This window comes from Tachysurus vachellii, chromosome 12 (genome assembly GCF_030014155.1).
Source record: "Tachysurus vachellii isolate PV-2020 chromosome 12, HZAU_Pvac_v1, whole genome shotgun sequence".
NCBI classification, from domain to species: Eukaryota; Metazoa; Chordata; class Actinopteri; order Siluriformes; family Bagridae; genus Tachysurus; species Tachysurus vachellii.
Window position 1 is genome coordinate 14,322,841 of NC_083471.1, and position 18,095 is coordinate 14,340,935.

General features: G+C 37.5%; 2 protein-coding genes across 4 annotated transcripts in view; both read right to left on the minus strand.

The window, feature by feature from the left end:
- cntrl (centriolin) overlaps nt 1-17,357 on the minus strand; it is a 37,808-nt gene extending 20,451 nt beyond the window's left edge. For 2 of the 3 annotated variants that reach the window (XM_060883313.1, XM_060883311.1), the window contains exons 1-16: nt 16,722-17,357; nt 15,394-15,521; nt 15,165-15,295; nt 14,943-15,084; nt 14,652-14,838; nt 12,451-12,644; nt 11,095-11,214; nt 10,457-10,628; nt 9,854-9,984; nt 8,341-8,535; nt 6,772-6,925; nt 5,389-5,609; nt 4,626-4,802; nt 4,293-4,427; nt 3,861-4,006; nt 3,555-3,765 (exon numbers count right to left, since the gene is read on the minus strand). In XM_060883313.1, the coding sequence (XP_060739296.1) occupies nt 3,555-3,765; nt 3,861-4,006; nt 4,293-4,427; nt 4,626-4,802; nt 5,389-5,609; nt 6,772-6,925; nt 8,341-8,535; nt 9,854-9,984; nt 10,457-10,628; nt 11,095-11,214; nt 12,451-12,644; nt 14,652-14,838; nt 14,943-15,084; nt 15,165-15,295; nt 15,394-15,521; nt 16,722-16,866 (2,589 nt within the window). In that variant the 5' untranslated portion in view covers nt 16,867-17,357. The remainder of the gene's footprint in view (nt 1-3,554; nt 3,766-3,860; nt 4,007-4,292; nt 4,428-4,625; nt 4,803-5,388; nt 5,610-6,771; nt 6,926-8,340; nt 8,536-9,853; nt 9,985-10,456; nt 10,629-11,094; nt 11,215-12,450; nt 12,645-14,651; nt 14,839-14,942; nt 15,085-15,164; nt 15,296-15,393; nt 15,522-16,721) is intronic. The other variant, XM_060883312.1, reaches the window with a different exon arrangement.
- LOC132854731 (E3 SUMO-protein ligase ZBED1-like) lies at nt 20-3,538 on the minus strand. Its single transcript, XM_060883315.1, has 2 exons — nt 1,294-3,538; nt 20-954 (listed from the first exon to the last, which is right to left on the minus strand). The coding sequence occupies exons 1-2, from the start codon at nt 1,507-1,509 to the stop codon at nt 646-648; spliced, it is 525 nt and encodes a 174-aa protein (XP_060739298.1). The 5' UTR covers nt 1,510-3,538; the 3' UTR covers nt 20-645.
- Nucleotides 17,358-18,095: the final 738 nt, after the last annotated feature.

Consider the following 18,095-nt stretch of genomic DNA (forward strand, 5'->3'; position numbering starts at 1 on the left):
TTTGCATTAATTAGCCCCTGTAACATTCAATATAATTGAACCACTTTATGTGCAGTATGAATAAAGGGGGAAAAATAAAGTGCTTGCAGGATTTCTTAAATGTGTTAAATTAAATGTATTAAATGTTAGCTGTTATAAACAGACCATATATATTTTTAGACCCTGCTTTTAAAGCTTCACAGTTTCAGTTTACAATTGTAGCATGCAGTGTCCTAACATTTTGATCTGAACAAAAGAATTACATCTGCTTTATATCAATGAAAAATAAAGTGCTTGCAGGATTATTTAGTTAATCTAAATATAAAATATAACATTTTGATCTGAACAAAGAATTATATCTGCTTAATATCAATGAAAAAATAAAGTGCTTGCAGGATTCCTAAAGAAAACAAAACAAATATAAACAATAAAATATTTACAGATGTTGAACATTCTCAGAACCTTTAAACTTGGATTTTACAGGTTTATTTCATTTGTATTTATATTTGTCTTTTTATTTAATGTCAAGGTTTTTCTGAAGAAAGATAAGCTGGTCAATATGCTCAGATGTCAGGGCACTTCTATGTGCAGTTACAATGTCTCCTGCGGTGGAGAAAACTCTTTCCGCAGAAACACTTGTGCCCGGAATGCACAGGAAACCCTTTGCTAGTTTGGATAGCTCATGGTACGCAGCTTCATGTTTTTCCACCAACTGAGTGGGTTTTCTTGGAGGGGCAAAGGTTTTTCTTCTCTAAACCTCTTAATCTCAGATGCAGCAGTATCATGTGCAGATTTTGGTGCCATGTTGTTTTCAGAAGTGGCAAATACCATTCCAAGCAAGTCAGCCAATGCACATGATTTCCTTGGCCTCTTTATGGGTTGCAGGGAGGTGGAGGCAGAGCCATCTTCATAGTCAGATAAGCGATCTTCAACATCCTTTGACTGGTCAGTCTCCTCTACTTCTCTATCTTGCTGCTGAAAAAACATCAAAGCATCAAATAGAACTATTTTTTTAGAATTATTATTATTATTATTATTATTATTTTTACAGTAAATTGTCATTAACTTTCACAACACAATCTAACCTGATATAAGGATAAATTAGCCTATTGCATATTTTTTAATTATTTACAAAATAGAAATAAGTACAACTATTTATTAAAACTTAATTATTTAACCAATGAATGTTATTATATTAACCATGTTATAAATATAATATGAACTAATGTTAGATACATTAACTGATACACTTAAAATTGTAATGTATTTAATAAAAACAAGTAGACTAATTTATTAATGTATTTATTTGCTTACATTCTGTTGCTTCTTTATGGCAGCCACCACAGCATCCGTCATTTTGGAGTAGGTCTCTTTGATCTCCATTTCAGAGAGAAAGGGTAGATCCTTAAACCTTGAATCCAGAGCTGATGCCATGCACAGTGTCTCCCTCTCATTGGCATATCTCTTTCCCAGATCTTGTGCTATAGCAGTCCACAGCAGCCTTGATGTCCTTTGCTGTCTTTGTATCATCTGGGCTTTCTTCTGTGCCCATGACAAGCGTTGAATAAAGTGGTGCAATGACAGAAAGAGTGGGCATGCTCTCTTCTGACATTACCAATGTGGCATTCTTCATTGGCTTCAGTGCCTTGAGCACTTCCTCAGCACGTGATGTCAGCTTCATTCATTGTGAAGACATCCTTTTCACACTTTCTGACCTCTGTTGAAAGTAGTGCTGCACAGATGGCTGGTTGTTGTTCTAAAAATCTATCTATCATGTCATAAGAGCTATTCCACCTCGTTACAACATCTGTAATTAACCTGTGTTTTGGTAGCTGGAGCAGGTCTTGTTTTTGTTTTAGCTGGTGGCTGGCTATGGTGCTGCGTCTGAAAAAGCTTTTAACACGTCTGATCCTGCCTAGGAGTTGCTCCACTGCTGGCAACTTTAGTGCTTTCTGTGAGGCAAGATTCAGGCTGTGCGCAAAACATCGGATGTGGGTAATGTGGTAATCACCCGGGATGTCCAAGCATCACATGTCAACGCGACTCTCTCAGCTAAGCGAAGAGATTGTAGTACGCTCATTTTTACCTCATTGTACAAGTTGGGCACAGCGATGTCCGTAATGTGCTGGCGGGATGGTATTGTGTAGCGAGGCTCCAAAGTTTTCAGCATATGACGGAAGCCTTCGTTCTCTACGACACTGAGAGGGTGCATATCTTTGCAAATAAAATAAAGTACTGACTGAGTTATTTTGGTTGCACGCGTTGAGGTTCGTGGTAACTTTGATCTGTGAACTTGCTCCAGGGTGAGTTGACGGGGATCCTCTCTTTTAACGTTAGCCATTTGCTGCTGTTCTGTTATCCGTGCATCTGCATGGTGCCTCGTTATGTGCGCTCTCAGATTTGTAGTGTTCTTTGAATATTTGACGTTGGCATTGCACATTTTACAAACAGCAATACTTTTGTCAATCTCTTTCGTGCCTGGTCTGTAACGAAAGCCGAAATGATGCCACACATCGGCTTTGTACACTGAAGCGGGAGCTGGAAATATTTTTTCATCCTCCATTACTAGCAGCGAACTATTTTAACGTTAATATTAGTAGCGCGCCGTTATGCTAGTACTTCCTGTCACTGTTTAAGTTCAGAGATAAGAAGACTGCGATCTAGCGGTTGGGATATAAATGGAACAAAATGAAACTGCCATAAATATGTATAATTTTTATTTATTTTTTTTTTTTTATATAAATATCGATATTTTGTTTTTGAGAATCGATATAGTATCGCTAAACAAAATATCGCGATACTCACGTGTATCGATATTTTCTTACACCCCTAATATATATATATATATATTCTATTTTAATGGAGTCATGATGGGCTATACACAATAATAAATAAACATTTAATCACACCACCACATACCTGCTGATTATGATCAGTCAGACACAGTTGTAGCTAAAGATGTGTTTGTTCTAATACAGACCTCTGAAAGTATTAGAATGCCAAGGCCAATTTTTTTTTTGCTATACGATAAATACATAGGATTTGAGAACAAAATAAGAATATAAGAAGATGGATCAGAGTTTCAGCATTGGGTTTCTGATATTTACATCAAGGGGGGGTACAGCTAGACAGCTTTGAATGTTTTTTCTCTCTTGGTTTTGCCTGTGAAGGCTGCATTTGTTGAACAATGCAATTGAACAATGACTTATAAATGATGGCTATGGGCTGTGTAGAAAGTTGTAGACCTATACCATTCACCCAATTTTTATGTAAATTTACGAAATATTTTGAGCTAACAAAAAGCTAAAATTAGCAGATTAAACTCATGTTATACAGTGAATAACTTCACTGGTATACTATGCATTGTAAACCTAAAAGTGTCTGGTTCCTTTCAAAGATGTAAAGTCTGGCTCCTTCATCAAAGGCACATTTCCGTTGGCTCTTTCTTAACTGAAATTAATAATCCTTATATTTCCTGAGTTATTATTATTATTATGTTATTACTACATTGTTACATGTTATGTTGTATGCTGATAATATTATCCCTATGGGTTTGTGCAAAATAATCAACTCACCCTGGTCTGTTGGGCCTCTTCACATGCACTCTGGTATTTCTGCTGATAATGTGCAAGCCTGTTTCTGAGAATGTTCCGCTCATTTACCAGCCTATCTTGAGCACTCTGGGCTGCATCTCGGTCTTTCAAAGCAGCAGAAACTGTACGGCGAAGCTCTTCTTGCAGTTCAGCAAAGCTTTCGCTGAGCATATCTTCATCACCATTCACTCTACTGTTAGATGAAACCACATCAACATGATTACACTACTCAGTTGAATATCAGTTAAAATGTTCATTCCTACTGTCCCCCAAGTTATCATTATATACCTTAATTCCGATAACCCTGTGGCAATGACTTTCTTTAGCCCCTGCAATCTCTTGGCCACTTGTTTAGGGCATAGCAGCTCCCTCTTAATCTGCTGCAAGTCTTGCTGCAAGACACTGACCTTCTCCATTAGAGAACCTTTCTCCCTCTGTAGTTACACATGGAAAATCATGGTAAAAAAATAAACAGCCTATAGTTGCAAATGGAGACCACACTTTGGATTATTTTTAGCTTAGTTTAGTCATGCATCTCAAGAGCAAACAGATAAGGCTACGTTCAAGCTTGTATCCATAACAGCACAGATGGCAAGCTAATTATATTTACTCAATTGTAGAAACTGTTCACAGTAATTGCTCAATGGCTCCAAACTCTTTCTTTCTGGGTGGCAAAAAAAAAAAAACACTTATTGTGAGCATAGCTCCATGAGAACAAACCTGCAACATGTTGAGCTGTTGCAGGAGATCAGAGTTCTTCAGCTCTCTCTCTGCAGCTAGCTGCAGCTGAGTCAGGGCGTTCTCCTTAGCCTGTCTCTCCTTCAACAGCTCCGCCTGCAGCGCAGAATGCTCCAGCTACATGGAACAGGTCAATACAGGTATTGCTGTGCAATGCATGCAGGGCACTTACAAACAATTTATAGTGCATAAAATGCTTTTTCCTACTCACAAATGTCAAATGCAAATAATATATTTCAATCATACATAAACATGAAAAATAACCAGATTCAATGAATTTTCATCTAATCATCTTAAAGTGGTTTTGGAAGGTACCTGACTGAGCTGGTGCAATCGACTCAGCTCCTCTTCCAGGTGGCTGACCTTATAGTCTTTCTCTTGCAGCTCAGACTCTAAATCAGCTTCATAGGCACTGACATGTCCTTGAGCCTCCCTCAGCTCTGAGTTCTCTCTCCGCAGAGTTTGCAACTCCTTTTGGTGCTGCAACAACTCCTATACCGACCAAAACCTTCACAATTACAATACAATTCATATAAAGAGTAAAAATTTAAGTCTTCCCTGGTCAATTTTATATTTCTGGTCTCTGGTGTTTATAGCTAAATTACTTCATGTTCCTAGCTGATGTTAAACTTGTAACTAATTTTGAGGTGATGCTCATAGGGCTTTTTGTCCACAAAATGATACCAGCACACATAATTAAACACTGAAAAACATGCTCAATTCCTTTTGTCAATATTTGACAGAATACAAGACATAAGGTGCCAGACACAGATTTTTTTCAGGTTTGCTGGTGCTGAAAACAAGGATTTTCCTTGAATTTCTTCAGATTATTGCTGTTGTTGTGGCAGCCACAGAGTATCTTTCAGCCACAATTTATTCTTACAAACAATCAAAAAGTTTCTGTTAAATTAATTCCACTCTATATAGTTAAAATCCATCATGGGGATGTTCATTAGTTTCTCAGAAAAAAGGTGGATATCTGCACACAGGAATTATTCTTAAACTCTTGTAGAATTTTAGTAGAATAGACCGTTTCTGTGCTCAGTAAAACTCTTTATGATTGATGAAAAGGTCAAACCTCCTTTGTGTTTTCACAGATCTGGGCTACTTGCTGCAGTCGGCTGAGTTGTTGATCTTTGTCCCAGAGGAGTTGCTGTAGAGTGTCATTGTCCTTCTGAAGGCGCAAACATTCAGATTGGGCCTGTCGAGCTTGATCCTTCACCCCATGCAGGTAGTCTTGCAGTCCGGAGATTATGCCCTCTAGATCCTTCTTCAGTGCTTCATTAGCTGCTATCTGACCTGTGAGACAGGAAAAAAATCTGAAACTTAGAAATTTAGTTTCAGGTTTTTCTAAAAATCTGGATTTTGATCTATTTTTATGCTGAGAGAACAATTTTATCAGCATTTTATTTTATTTTTTATTTTATAATGACTCTTATAAATAAAAAGATTAGACTCAGTTATTTTTACCAAAGTATTAGAAGTAAAGTAGTGAATTTTGGTTGCATTTAAAATATATACTGTAAAATATAGCTAAAATAAATACATTTACAGATCTGTAAATCTAGATAGTAGACCTAGGCACTAATAAACAGAGAGGTTTGTCAGTATACTGTATCATTGTTATATCATTCCTGATTAGCGATACTACTTAGTGAGGGGTTGGGGAATTGTACGGTGGCCGAGAAGTGCAAAACAAATTAACAAATCCGAAAACACATTAACAAATCCGAAAACACAACGACAAGTCAGACAACCCGGAAGAGGTTGGTATAGTTTGTGAATGGAAACTTACCGATCATCGGACAAGACACCTTTCATTCACCTGTATATCTTGAATGACAGGTGTCTTGTCCAATGATCGGTAAGTTTCCATTCACAAACTATACCTACCTCTTCCGGGTTGTCTGAATCGGTGCAGGAAACACATTAACAAATCCGAAAACACAACAACCCAGAAGAGGTTGGTATAGTTTGTGATTGGAACACGTACCGATCATTGGACAAGACACCTGTCACTCAAGGTATACATGAAGTTCAACAGTCGGATGATGGATGGAATGGATTACTTCTGTTTTTTTCTTATATTTAAATGGAGAACTTTACACATTACTCATAAGATTCCATACCTGTATATCTTGAGTGACAGGTGTCTTGTCCAATGATCGGTAAGTTTCCATTCAAAAACGATACCTACCGTGTCCGGGTTGTCTGACTTGTCGTTGTGTTTTCGGATTTGTTAATGTGTTTTCGGATTTGTTAATGTGTTTTCGGATTTGTTCATTTGTTTTGCACTTCTCGGCCACCGTAGAATTTTCTATGAATGGCACCGAGACAAATCCACAGTGCATAGAACGATGCAGCACAACCCACATTAGATAAAAAGTTCCTCTTCATGCAGCTTGCAAAAGACCTATTGCCTTGGAAAAAATCATCCCAATATCAAAAGAATGTCTCTCACCATCAGTAAGCTGTTGTTCTAAATCTTTGATCTCTTGCGTCTCCTTAGCAATGCGACTGAGCATGTCATCTAGCCGGCCGTCCAACTCGTTCTGTTTCCTACTCATGATGGAAAGCAGCTGACTTTTACTGGTCAGCTGAGCCTTCACATGAGACTGAGGAAAAAAATCAGTAGACAGATGGTTTAAACACAAAGAATGCTCACATTACTTTCTGTATTGTCTTCTGGTTCATGGTCTGAGTTCATGCAACAAGTAGTTGAAAATGATTTCTCATGGACTATATTATCATGCACATTTTCTTGTAAAGGCAAAATTAGCATCTTATACACATCATACTAAATGTGCCATAGGTTGTAGTTCAGTTACTACTATTTCTGACTGAAAAAAAATTCAGCATGTTATTTAAGCACTTAAGGATTAATACATGAAAATCAGGACATGGAGATCCAAACAGTTAGTGCTACAGAACACATAATCCTGCACTGCACATATCATCCATGTCCGTTTCTTCCACTATCACAACATAAACAATTACAGTTTGGTACCTCGTACAAATGCAAAAACCTTTGTTATTTTTCATGAATATTTTTTTATTACAGGGTGGCATGACAGTAAATTTTATTATATATATTTACTTTCATAAATCATACAGATAAAAAAAGAACTGGGTTATTCAAGGGATATTTTATATCAGAATGTACAATTTTATACAACTTTTTTTATCAAGCAAACTTGTTGAACTGAAGAAAAAGTTGATATTCTTCAAGCATGAAATGATAAAGACTGTACACGGCATTATAAAAACAGATGCAAACATATCACAACCACTCCCTTACTTCACTGGGATACTTACTAACATAAAGTGGCTGACATAATCACAAATCCTGCTCTCCCTCCATTACTGGCTCATGTGAGGCTACAAGGAGGCTCAGCTTTAGCCTTTCCTGTGTCTCTGATCCTCTCCTTTTCCTGAAACCTTTAGCCATAAAGTTTTTGATTGTAGATTCTAACCATAGTACAGGGTTTTCCCCCTGCTTTGCACTTCATCCCCCAACCAACACACGCACGCACGCATACGCACACACGCACAGTTCCTCAGTATTCTCTCCCTTTCTCCCCAGCTCTCGCTTCTGCTTTGAATCAACACAGGAAAAACTCTGTTCAACCAATCACTGCCTATAACCAAGCTATGGCAATATATCCAGAGAGTAAGCAACTTTTTAAGCTCCACCCAAATTCCCTACAGAAAGACTCTCCCTATTTCCTTAAAGAGACAAGCACCGTGTATTAGTTGGCTGGAGCTTTTGGTACTCTTACTAAACACCTCTGATTAACTGTATATTCCATTGGGAGGCTGATCTTGTTTTCCATGCACTTCCCTTGTTCCTGGAATGGAGCCATGGCAATATTCAGGATATAGCTGCTATTGTCATGGTTGCAGGCAGAGATATTTTTAGCAGTCATATGTTTTAGTTCAAATTCTCAAGACAAGTGGCTTAGAAGTACAATAAATTCAGAAACATAGATTGAGGTTCCACAAAGATAAAAACGGTGAAACTTTTACTAACGTGTCTGATGTCTTCTGGATTCAAAGTGTGCAGTAAGCTCTGGAGTTGTTCTAGCTCCCCTTGAGCTACATTGAGCTCAGAGCTCTGTCTGTCCAGCTGCTTCTCCAGGGTCTCTGCCTCCTGCTGCATCTCACTCAGCTTCTGGATCTTCATGTGCAGTTGCTGTCTAAAATGGTCCTTCTCTGCTTCTGAAATCTGCCACATAGAACTAGAGTTACAGCTGACCCCATGTAAGAAAATGTGCTCAGTTACATTGATTGCAATATGTGTTTTGATTGATCCAGTATCAAAATATGCATCATAAATAAGCACATATAATATTTATATAAGTATACAAACAACACATTACACACAAAAATTCTAATTTTCCATACATATTTCATAACATTTCCTAACAGAAATGCCAAAAAAGCCTTCATTTTTCATTTGAAATAACATTTAAAAAATATATAGTATTTTGTTTCAAAAATATGTTTACCTAAATTATTGATATCCCTAAGAAACATTCCCTACACATAAATATGGCAAATATGAAATATGGCACAAGATAACAATGTATATATCAGGTGCATTACAACTTTAAATGTGTTTACAGCTACAGATAAGCAGCAGATTTTCCTCAAACCATATGGTGTTTAATGCAAAACAAAATACTTGTTAATGCAAAACTAAATTCTTGTTTCTAGCTTAATAGGATTTATTGCTTGGTATGACAGTGTCTGTAAAAGAATCAGGGATGTTTTCATTAAAACTACTTGTAAAGAGTAAGATTTGACACTGTGCTGTAGTCCCTTTCTTTTTTTTTTTTCCTCTCGCTTCAGGTGGGAAAAGCATTTTTCATTTTTTATTTCTGCTAACAAAACAGTCCTAATAAAACTAGTTAACTGAACTGACTTAATACTATACTTCGATAATATTTACTTGTCTAATGTTGGTTAAGTTGCACATTTCATAATTCTCTCAAGTTCTTCCAATTCACAACTGCTAACGTGACTGAATCTGGTTTATGAAAGGTAACCTGACAGAAATGGAGCTCCACGTGTCCTTCTATTGTCGTAGGAAATCTTGCTCAAATAGAGCATTCTGCATACTGGGATGCTTTTCTGTTCATCAGGGATGGAAGGAGTTGCAATTTGAGTTACTATATTTTTTCTCTTACGCTGGGCATCTGGCAATTCTCCTTTGACCTCTCTTATTGACCAGGCATTTCCACCCACAGAACTGCCACACAGTGTATGCCGCACAAAGTTTATCAGTATCTGAAATACTCAAACCAGCCCATCTGGCAGCAATAAGCGTGCCACAGTCAAGTGTCCAATCTCCATTCTGACTGCTTGTTCTTAACAGTAACTGAAGCTCTTGACATGTATCTGCACGCTTTTACTCATCACAATACACCTACATTATTTTTAACTCATAAAATCAGAGCTTTAAATTAAATATCATATATATTTAGGTTTTAGACCAACAGTAATGAGAAAAAATATATACACTATTTCAAAAAGACACTCACTCGTTTTTGAGATGCTGCCTCTTCTAGTTGTTGCAGCTCCTCACTGGCTTTCAGGATCTGTTGCTCTGTGCACTCCATCTCCTTATGCAGCTGCTGTAGACGCTCCTCTGCTACAGTCACAGCATCTACTACTGAACAAAGAACAATATTATACCATACAATAGCACTGTACTAACCAAAATATGTGCTCTATGAGTCGATTCTTTATTTTTACATTGTTATGATACATTGTTATACACTGATTGTACAGAAGCTGTTTTTTTAAATGCACAACTCAGACAGTAGTTAATGAACAACATATTTATATTACTGCATTCATTCTAGTATGTTATTGTTTCTTTAGTAGTTCTATGAGGATATTCCACATAATCTAAGACTAATAAAAAGAGAGAGAGACGATGCAGTTAAATGAACTTAATCCACACTGAGGCAGTATGATGCTCAATCCATTACCACCCCAAAGAGATATGGGAATTATGAGAGACAGTGCTCTTTGCATGCTCTAGCATAAAATGCATAATGTATAGATACAAAGATTCTAATGACAACTCATGTAAAATTAAACAAACAAAAAACCAATATGTACTATTTGGATGTCAGTACCTCTTGCCAAGTCATGCCTAGACCCTTCCTCCGGCTCTTTACCGGTATGTATGAGACCCCCCAAAGCCTGATTCCTGTCCCCTGCATCTATAATGTCTGATGTAAATGTGTTCCTTTTGTGATGGGCTTTTCCAATGTACGGACTCTCACCGAGCATATCCCCATCCAGGTCCTAAAGAGGTTATACAGAGAACAGACTGTTTCACAGTGCACATATGGAAATTTGATGCAGCTTGATAGAAATGTAGATGACAAAATATTTAATAGTAAAATGTAAAACCAATGATACACTTTAAATGTGCACACAGGTTGACTATCTCCACTTGCTATTTTATGCATATGGAAGATTAAAAGCAGGTCAGAGCTGAAAAACATGGTTAGCCAGTTATCAGGATGACATGTAAGATGTTTTGGTGATTTATTACAGTAGACAAGGTCTGTCTGCATCTCATCAAAACTTTGACACTGTCATGGCCACAGTTCCATAGACCAGCCTGCTGCTGAAGCCATGTCATATCACATAACACTGTCCCCACCATATGTAGGTATTACGCATGCCATCTTGCAAATACAAACACACATTTAATATCAAGTATAACAACTGCCAAATTAATAAAGCAAGTCTTAATAAAACTCACATGATTAGGATAAAATGGAAGTGGATCAAACTTTGCATCTATCTTATGAAAAGCCAGCTCTTGCTCAAGCTCATACTGTTTCTGGCAGGCCCGGGTTAGCTCTGAAGTCTTCTGCTTTAGCTGAAAAATAAAAGTGTGTTTACAAGACAATACTTCAGGTACAAGCATTAAATATAGAGCATAAACTCCACTGCAAACATAGCTCATGAAGGTAACCGTACACCTTTAAATGGTTAAAATGCATTCGATCTAACAACTTGACATGCATGCAGAAAGTATTGTAGCATGCTCATGAAGACAGCAGTGCTAGTTCACATCACTCTCAGTGACTACCTGGTGGCATAGGAGAAAGTCATGACATTTCACTTCACTAGGGCTTCGGGATCTGGTTGATGATTGATCTAACAGAAACTGATTGGACACAAATTAATACCTTGTAGAAAGAATCCAGCAGAACAGGCAATCGAGGCTGAGAATGCCGCATGGAAAAGTAGCATAGAAACAGAAAAGGCATGCAAAATTTAAAAAAGAACATGCATGTATCTATCTATTTTTGGAACGATTATAATAAAGAATGTATGAAAGTACAGACAGCTGACAATGATAAAACTGGAGCATTTTTTTCTTTTGCCAGAATGTTTTAAATCTGGTCGTTATGTCTCTATGATGAAGAGTCACTGCAAATGAACACAAAGCTATTCTTCACCTACAGTATGATGAAACACTTTTTTCACGAGAAGCATGGACTCTTCCAAGGGATCAATGTATCCATCCACATTGCACAGTACTGTATGTTTTGGTGAGGATAAAAAACACCCATGGAAATTTTATGCATATCTCAAACACCATCATCAAAACCTCAACCTCGAGGGGAATGAATGTCTTTTGTAAGAACAGTGCTCTGAAGGATTTTATGCCATGGTGCACTGAAGCTGTTATGACTATTTATGCTGTTTTTTCCTTGTTTTTCATACAGGCACCAAAAAAGTCAAATAAACACCACGCACTGCTTCTATTCATCCCACCAGAGCACTCATTCAAAGATTCCCTCACTCATGAGGCAGAACCAAAGTGGGAAACATAAAACATCTAACAAAGATATAAAAGAATGCAAGCAATATATAAATAAATAAACCATTTATTCAGTATTTAATACTACCTTTAGGGTGGCTGAAAGACCTCTACAGAAAGTAGGAAGAAGTGAAAAGGAAATTGGCTAAGATTCAGTACAATAGAGAAAGGAAGCAATTTAAAATAGTTTATAGTAGGCAATTTTGTAAACACAATTATTTTGTAAACATTATTGCCTTGAATATTATGATCAGCACAGATGAACAAGAAAGCTCTGGTACACACCAGTTCTGACTTGGTGTCCAGCTCCATTTCAATTTGTTCCTGTCTCCACTGTTGCTCCTGGCTTTGCTGAATCAGGCTTTGCTGGAGTTTCTCTTGATGCTCCAACTCCTTTAATGCTGCAGCTTTCTCTTCCTTTAGTCGCTCAATCTCTGCTCCTCTTACTTCCAGCTCATGCTCCAGACGATCTACCTCCTCTGCAAGCCAGAAAGTAGCAGCACAAGTGAAAAGCTGAACATTTACATTCAATTACTTGCATTTTTCATAATCACCATCTGTATTTACTGCTCAGTTATGGTCTTATAAGGGAAAAGGAAAAGCCATCCTTTGTTTTTTTTTTTGTTTGTTTGTTTTGTTTTTTTATTTCAGCTCAGGTGACAACTAAGAACACAACAGATTTCTATACATGAACATTTTTCACGAAAAGTGAACCACTACTGTATACACAAACCAGATGGGTAGAATAAGTCCATCGCTGTACGTCCACAACTATTAAGAGACTAATTTAATTTCAAAGTGTTACTATTGATATGCACAAGATTAATTAATGATCAAGAAGTGTGACTACCTTTATAAAAACATAACTGTTTACAGTTTGGTGTTCTGGAGCACTCAGATCTGTTTCTAAATCATAGTTAGGAAAAACTGAACTTATGGAGGGTTATAAGGATCTCCAAACAATGTAAAGTTCACCAGTCCAAAATGTGTGGGCTACAGGATGGTAAACTTTTCTGCAGAATTATAGAAGCATGGACTTACAATGGCTGTTTAATAGAAAGGGCTCTCTAATCTTCACTGATGATGTAATTCATAATGGTAGAAGCAGAATTAGGCCATCCTTAAAAATATTCTTGTGTGCCGTAACCCGACCGACTCTGTCAATGTAGGACCGACTCAAATTTATTTTTATTTTTTGCTTTAAGTCCGACCGACCTGCCGGTTGTAAATTTGCGTTAAGACCGACCTTTTTTTATTTTACTCTTCAAACAACTAATACAAATTCTATTGTTCGAAAATCTATTGCACGAATCGATTGGACCAACCAACACAAGTTTCGAAAACGAAAATAGGAAATTGATTTTAACGGCCTTCTCTCGGAGCGCGTCCAGGTTTTTTTTTGGAATGCGTCTCACAGCAACTGCAGCTTCGGACACACACGCATAACAGCAAATAATACTTCTGCACAATGTTTCTCTTTTTACAACAGAAATGTGAATGGTGTGTTCGACCGAAGGCACGGGTTGAAGACCAATCAGTGACGTCACGATATGCTAATTTGTTTAAATTCGTACCTACGTAATCACCATCACCAAAATTGTACTTTTTTTTACATTGAAACTTGAAAAAAAAAATATAGACCTACCTACCGACCCTTTTTTTATACTGTTACTGCAAACCAAAATATTTTTAAGGATGCCCTTAATATAAAATTAAAAATCCATCATGTGTGCCAAAATACAAACCATCTAATCTAATTGCAGCAAGGCATGCAGCAAGACAATGAGCCAGATCACACAGCCTACTCAACAAAGGACTTCATCAAGTGGAAGGTTTTAGACTATCCAAGTCAGTCACCTTAAACTTGACCCTAACTCAATGAAACATTTTATGGAAAAATAAAAAGGTACAATAATCTGATTGCATAAGTGTGCATGTGATGCTCATCATCATACTGCACCATGGGTATGGTGTCCTTTTTTTTTCCTACAAAGCTTTTAAATTTGTAGTTAAAAGCCTAACTTTTTGAATACCCTGCTATGATTTTGTCTATACAATTTTGAAGGAGAGCCTAATGATGTCACTGTGGTGCTCTATTTTCTCTATTTGTTGATGATGGCCTTCATGCTGTTTCATGGTACAGTTTCATGGTACAGTCCATCTAAAGTTTTAGAAAAGTTTTATACCCCTCTTCTAATAACTACCTTTCAACAAGTGAGAGAGCAAATACTGGTCTTTTGTCTTGCAGTGTTTACATGAGGTTGCACAGATGTACTTTATGTGAATAGGTCTGGGTTATCTTATGTAGCTCTGTGTCTTTTTATGTAGCATCCTTTTCCAGGAGGAACAATGTTTCATTTTGATGTGCACTACTTCAGCAACATTTGGTTGAAATAACAATAAAAGCTTCTTGACTTGACTCTTAAAAGATCCTGCAGCCCTGATCAGAGCTTCTATACCAACAGTGAGTAGAAGTAACAGTATACCGCTGTGAAAGCGCTGATGTGCTTTCTCTCGCTCCTGCTCACTGATTGGCTGTCCATCCAGAAACTGCAGTGATCTCAGATGGAAGACTATGAAGAGGCGGTAGTGGGGAAGGTCAGATACAGGGTTCTCTGCTAACATCAGCTCTGTGAGACTTTTTAGATGCTTCAATTTGGCAAGTTCATGAAGCTGAAAGACAAAAGAGGAAAGTTATTAAATAATAAAGTTAAAATTATGTCATGGCATACACAAATAACTGATAAACAGCTTAGGCAGAATAAAGTTAGACTAACAGAAAATATCTTGTTTTTCTGGAGGTTTAGCTTCTGAAGGGATCTGAGTTTTTTCCCCATCCACAGCGGCACATGTTCAATACTGTTGTTGGCCAGATTAAGAATCTGTAGGTTTGCCATTTGCTCGAGGCCTTCTATTTTCCTGCATGAGGGAAAACAACAATATTCAGTAATTTCTACAAAATAAGATTCTTCCTTAATAAAAATAACATCATAATTTACCTTATTCTGTTATTGGAAAGATGCAGCTCACGCACTTGATGAAGCTTCTCCAGTTTCTCAATTTTTTCAATGGTGTTGTTACTGAGGTTGAGAACTTGAACACGCTCACACTTGTCCAAATTCTCAATGTACTAAGAGACATAAAGAGCACAAATTAACTAAATATATCACAGAACAAACACTCAGATCAATAGGTTATTAGCAGTAGATTGAACACTATAATTCCTACCTTGAAGTACTTATCATCATGAGTGGTGGACAGATTCAAACAGTGCACAAGGGACAAATTGTCTTGCTTGGTCATCTTCTTAATGTAATCTTCTGTGATGTATCTTGTCCCTGTGCATTTTATTTCATCTTCAAACAAAATATTAGTAAGTGAATGTGACTGAATTATTACAACCTTAAATATGGAAGGGCAAGTATTTGAGAGTTTACACAGGAGGAACAAAACAGAACTTTATATCTTTTATTCATTCATATATTCTTCAGTATCCACTTTATCTTGCTCAAGGGAAGGGTGGATTTGGAGCTCTTGGATCCTGGTATCAGTGGAGGCAGGGCAGAAAAACATGCCCAACCTAAATTCTTACACACCACTGCTGCGCTACCTCCACTGGATTCCAGTAGCTGCATGCATCAGGTTCAAAAAACTGATGCTTGCCTGCAAAGCTAAAAATGGACCAGCTCAATCTTATCTCAAAGCTCTTATCATCTATCACTGCTTGACTGGTCCTACCATCTCTCAGGGTAAGAGGCAGCTATACAGCAAGACTTGTTTGTGTTCTGGCACTGAGATAGTTAATAAACGCCCCTTAGATGTCCGAACAGCTCTCTCTCTCTCTCTCTCTCACTCACACACATACACACACACACACACACACACACACACACACACACACACACACACACACACACACACACACACACACACACACACACACACACACACAATCACACCTAGCTTCATATTCTTCCTCAAACCCATGTTGACACTGGGGGAAACATTTGATCATATATTTACTAGCTGAACATTAAAGTTTGTTTTGGAACCAGATCTTTTTAAGATACTGAGTGTCAATTATTTCATAGGAAACTAATTTTCACTTAAAATGAAAGATACTTCTGCCTCACAGATCCTGAGCTGTAACCATGCAAGAAGCTGAGCTCAGGTTATTGTGTTACGTTCTCCAAATGTTCACTTTGGATTCCTTCTTTGGTTTCTTCCCATCACCCAACATCAGCTACTATAAATTGCCATTAAGTGTGAATAAGTGAGTGACTGTCTGCTGCAGCTGAATGAACTGATGTCCCATCTGTGGTGAATTCTCCTGAACTGCACTGTTACTGGGATAGAATTTGGATCATCTACGACCCTGACTGGGATAAAGTGGTCACAGAAAATGAATGTCATACTTTCCTTATTCAAATCCTAACAGATTCCAAATATGAGGACAAACATTGTGCAAATTTAAAGCTTGTGTAAAGGATAAACGAAAGTTCTGTTTAGCTGTATAAGGAACAGTTTTCCTAATAAACGCTATAAAAGTCATTTACCGTCATCACTGAGCTCAGCTGCATCTTCACTTGCTGCTGTTTGACTCTGACTGTGGCCAGGAATTGAAGCTGACCTCAACACGCTGCTGAAAACTTTCATTCTCTCGACAGGCAAGGCTCTGTGTGAATCACTTATCCGCTTCATACTTGCCAGCTAAAACAGCAGAATGGTACGTTTCTCTGTACTGCCGTTAGCTAGCTGGCTATCCAAATCAGGTCCCTTTTGCAACACAGAGCACTTAAAATAGCTGTTTCCACTATGAATATTCACCATGCTAGCACAACATGCTGTAAGTCATCTGCGGCTCTCTGCTTTAATGTAGTTTAAATATCTTATAATGGACTATTATAGTTTTAAGTCACTTATTTACTTTGGTCACTTAGTTAGCTACCTGAAATGCTAAACTAACTTAGCTAGCGTATTTAAGTAATCTAGTTAATTTGCTTTTTAACCGCTGAACTAGCGATGCCATTGACCTAATAGTTTAATCACTTCGTACAATCACGTTGCTAGATTCTTAGAAACATTATTAACATCCTCACTGTATCCCTATTTACGCGTCAGTGAGGAGTTGTTAGCATGGCAGCAAGACAGCAGCATTACAATAGTGCTTTGCTTGTTGCCATGGACACTTAGCTACAAAAGAGGAAAGAGTTAATGCCGTTAACGGCAACGCTACATGGCTATCTGACAAAATAGCGCTAATTCTCATAACTTTCATGGAAACAATGTTAAACAAAAAAAAGGACAGTTTTCATTAAAGGATTCGTTGAAAGTCCACGTTTCATGAGTTGTGACAATACGTTTATTAGAAATAATCTCAAGTCAGACAATGTTTGGTAATAAGGCATGAGAACAAGTTTCTGTCAAAATAAAAGTCCGAACTTAAAAAAAAAGATTAAAATATTATAGAGGAATTGTTTCAAACGAGAAACGTGTGGTGGTGGAAAATTCAGTTTTGTGCCAGAGTCAGAAGAAACCTGGAGCCTTTGCCAGCGGACGTGGGGCACAAGGCAGGGCACAACAAAACGTTGCAGGGCAAAATGACACACGCTCACACACTAAGCCTCCAACTCAATACCTGAGGCAACAAGTAAACTATACACACACACACACACACACCCCTAGCATCAGCTAATAAGATCAGTATGGAGGAAAATTGTGATATCTGTGACTTTAATCATGGCATGATTGTTGGTTCCAGATGGCATGGCTTGAGTATTTAAAAAGCTCCTTATCTTCTTGGATTTTCACACACAACAGTTCAGTTCACATGCCTAAATGTGACCTCAGAATAAACTGGACAGATTGGTCCAAGGTCATTCCTATAAATATAAAGAAAAGCATTTCAGCATGTACAAAATATTGAAGCT

What these genes read in the sequence shown, in the direction of transcription:
- LOC132854731 (XM_060883315.1), bottom strand. Translation starts at nt 1,509, where the DNA reads ATGATACAAAGACAGCAAAGGACATCAAGGCTGCTGTGGACTGCTATA. An exon ending in CCATAAAGAAGCAACAGAAT is followed by an intron (nt 955 to 1,293) that starts GTAAGCAAATAA and finishes ATGTTTTTTCAG; the next exon opens with CAGCAAGATAGAGAAGTAGA.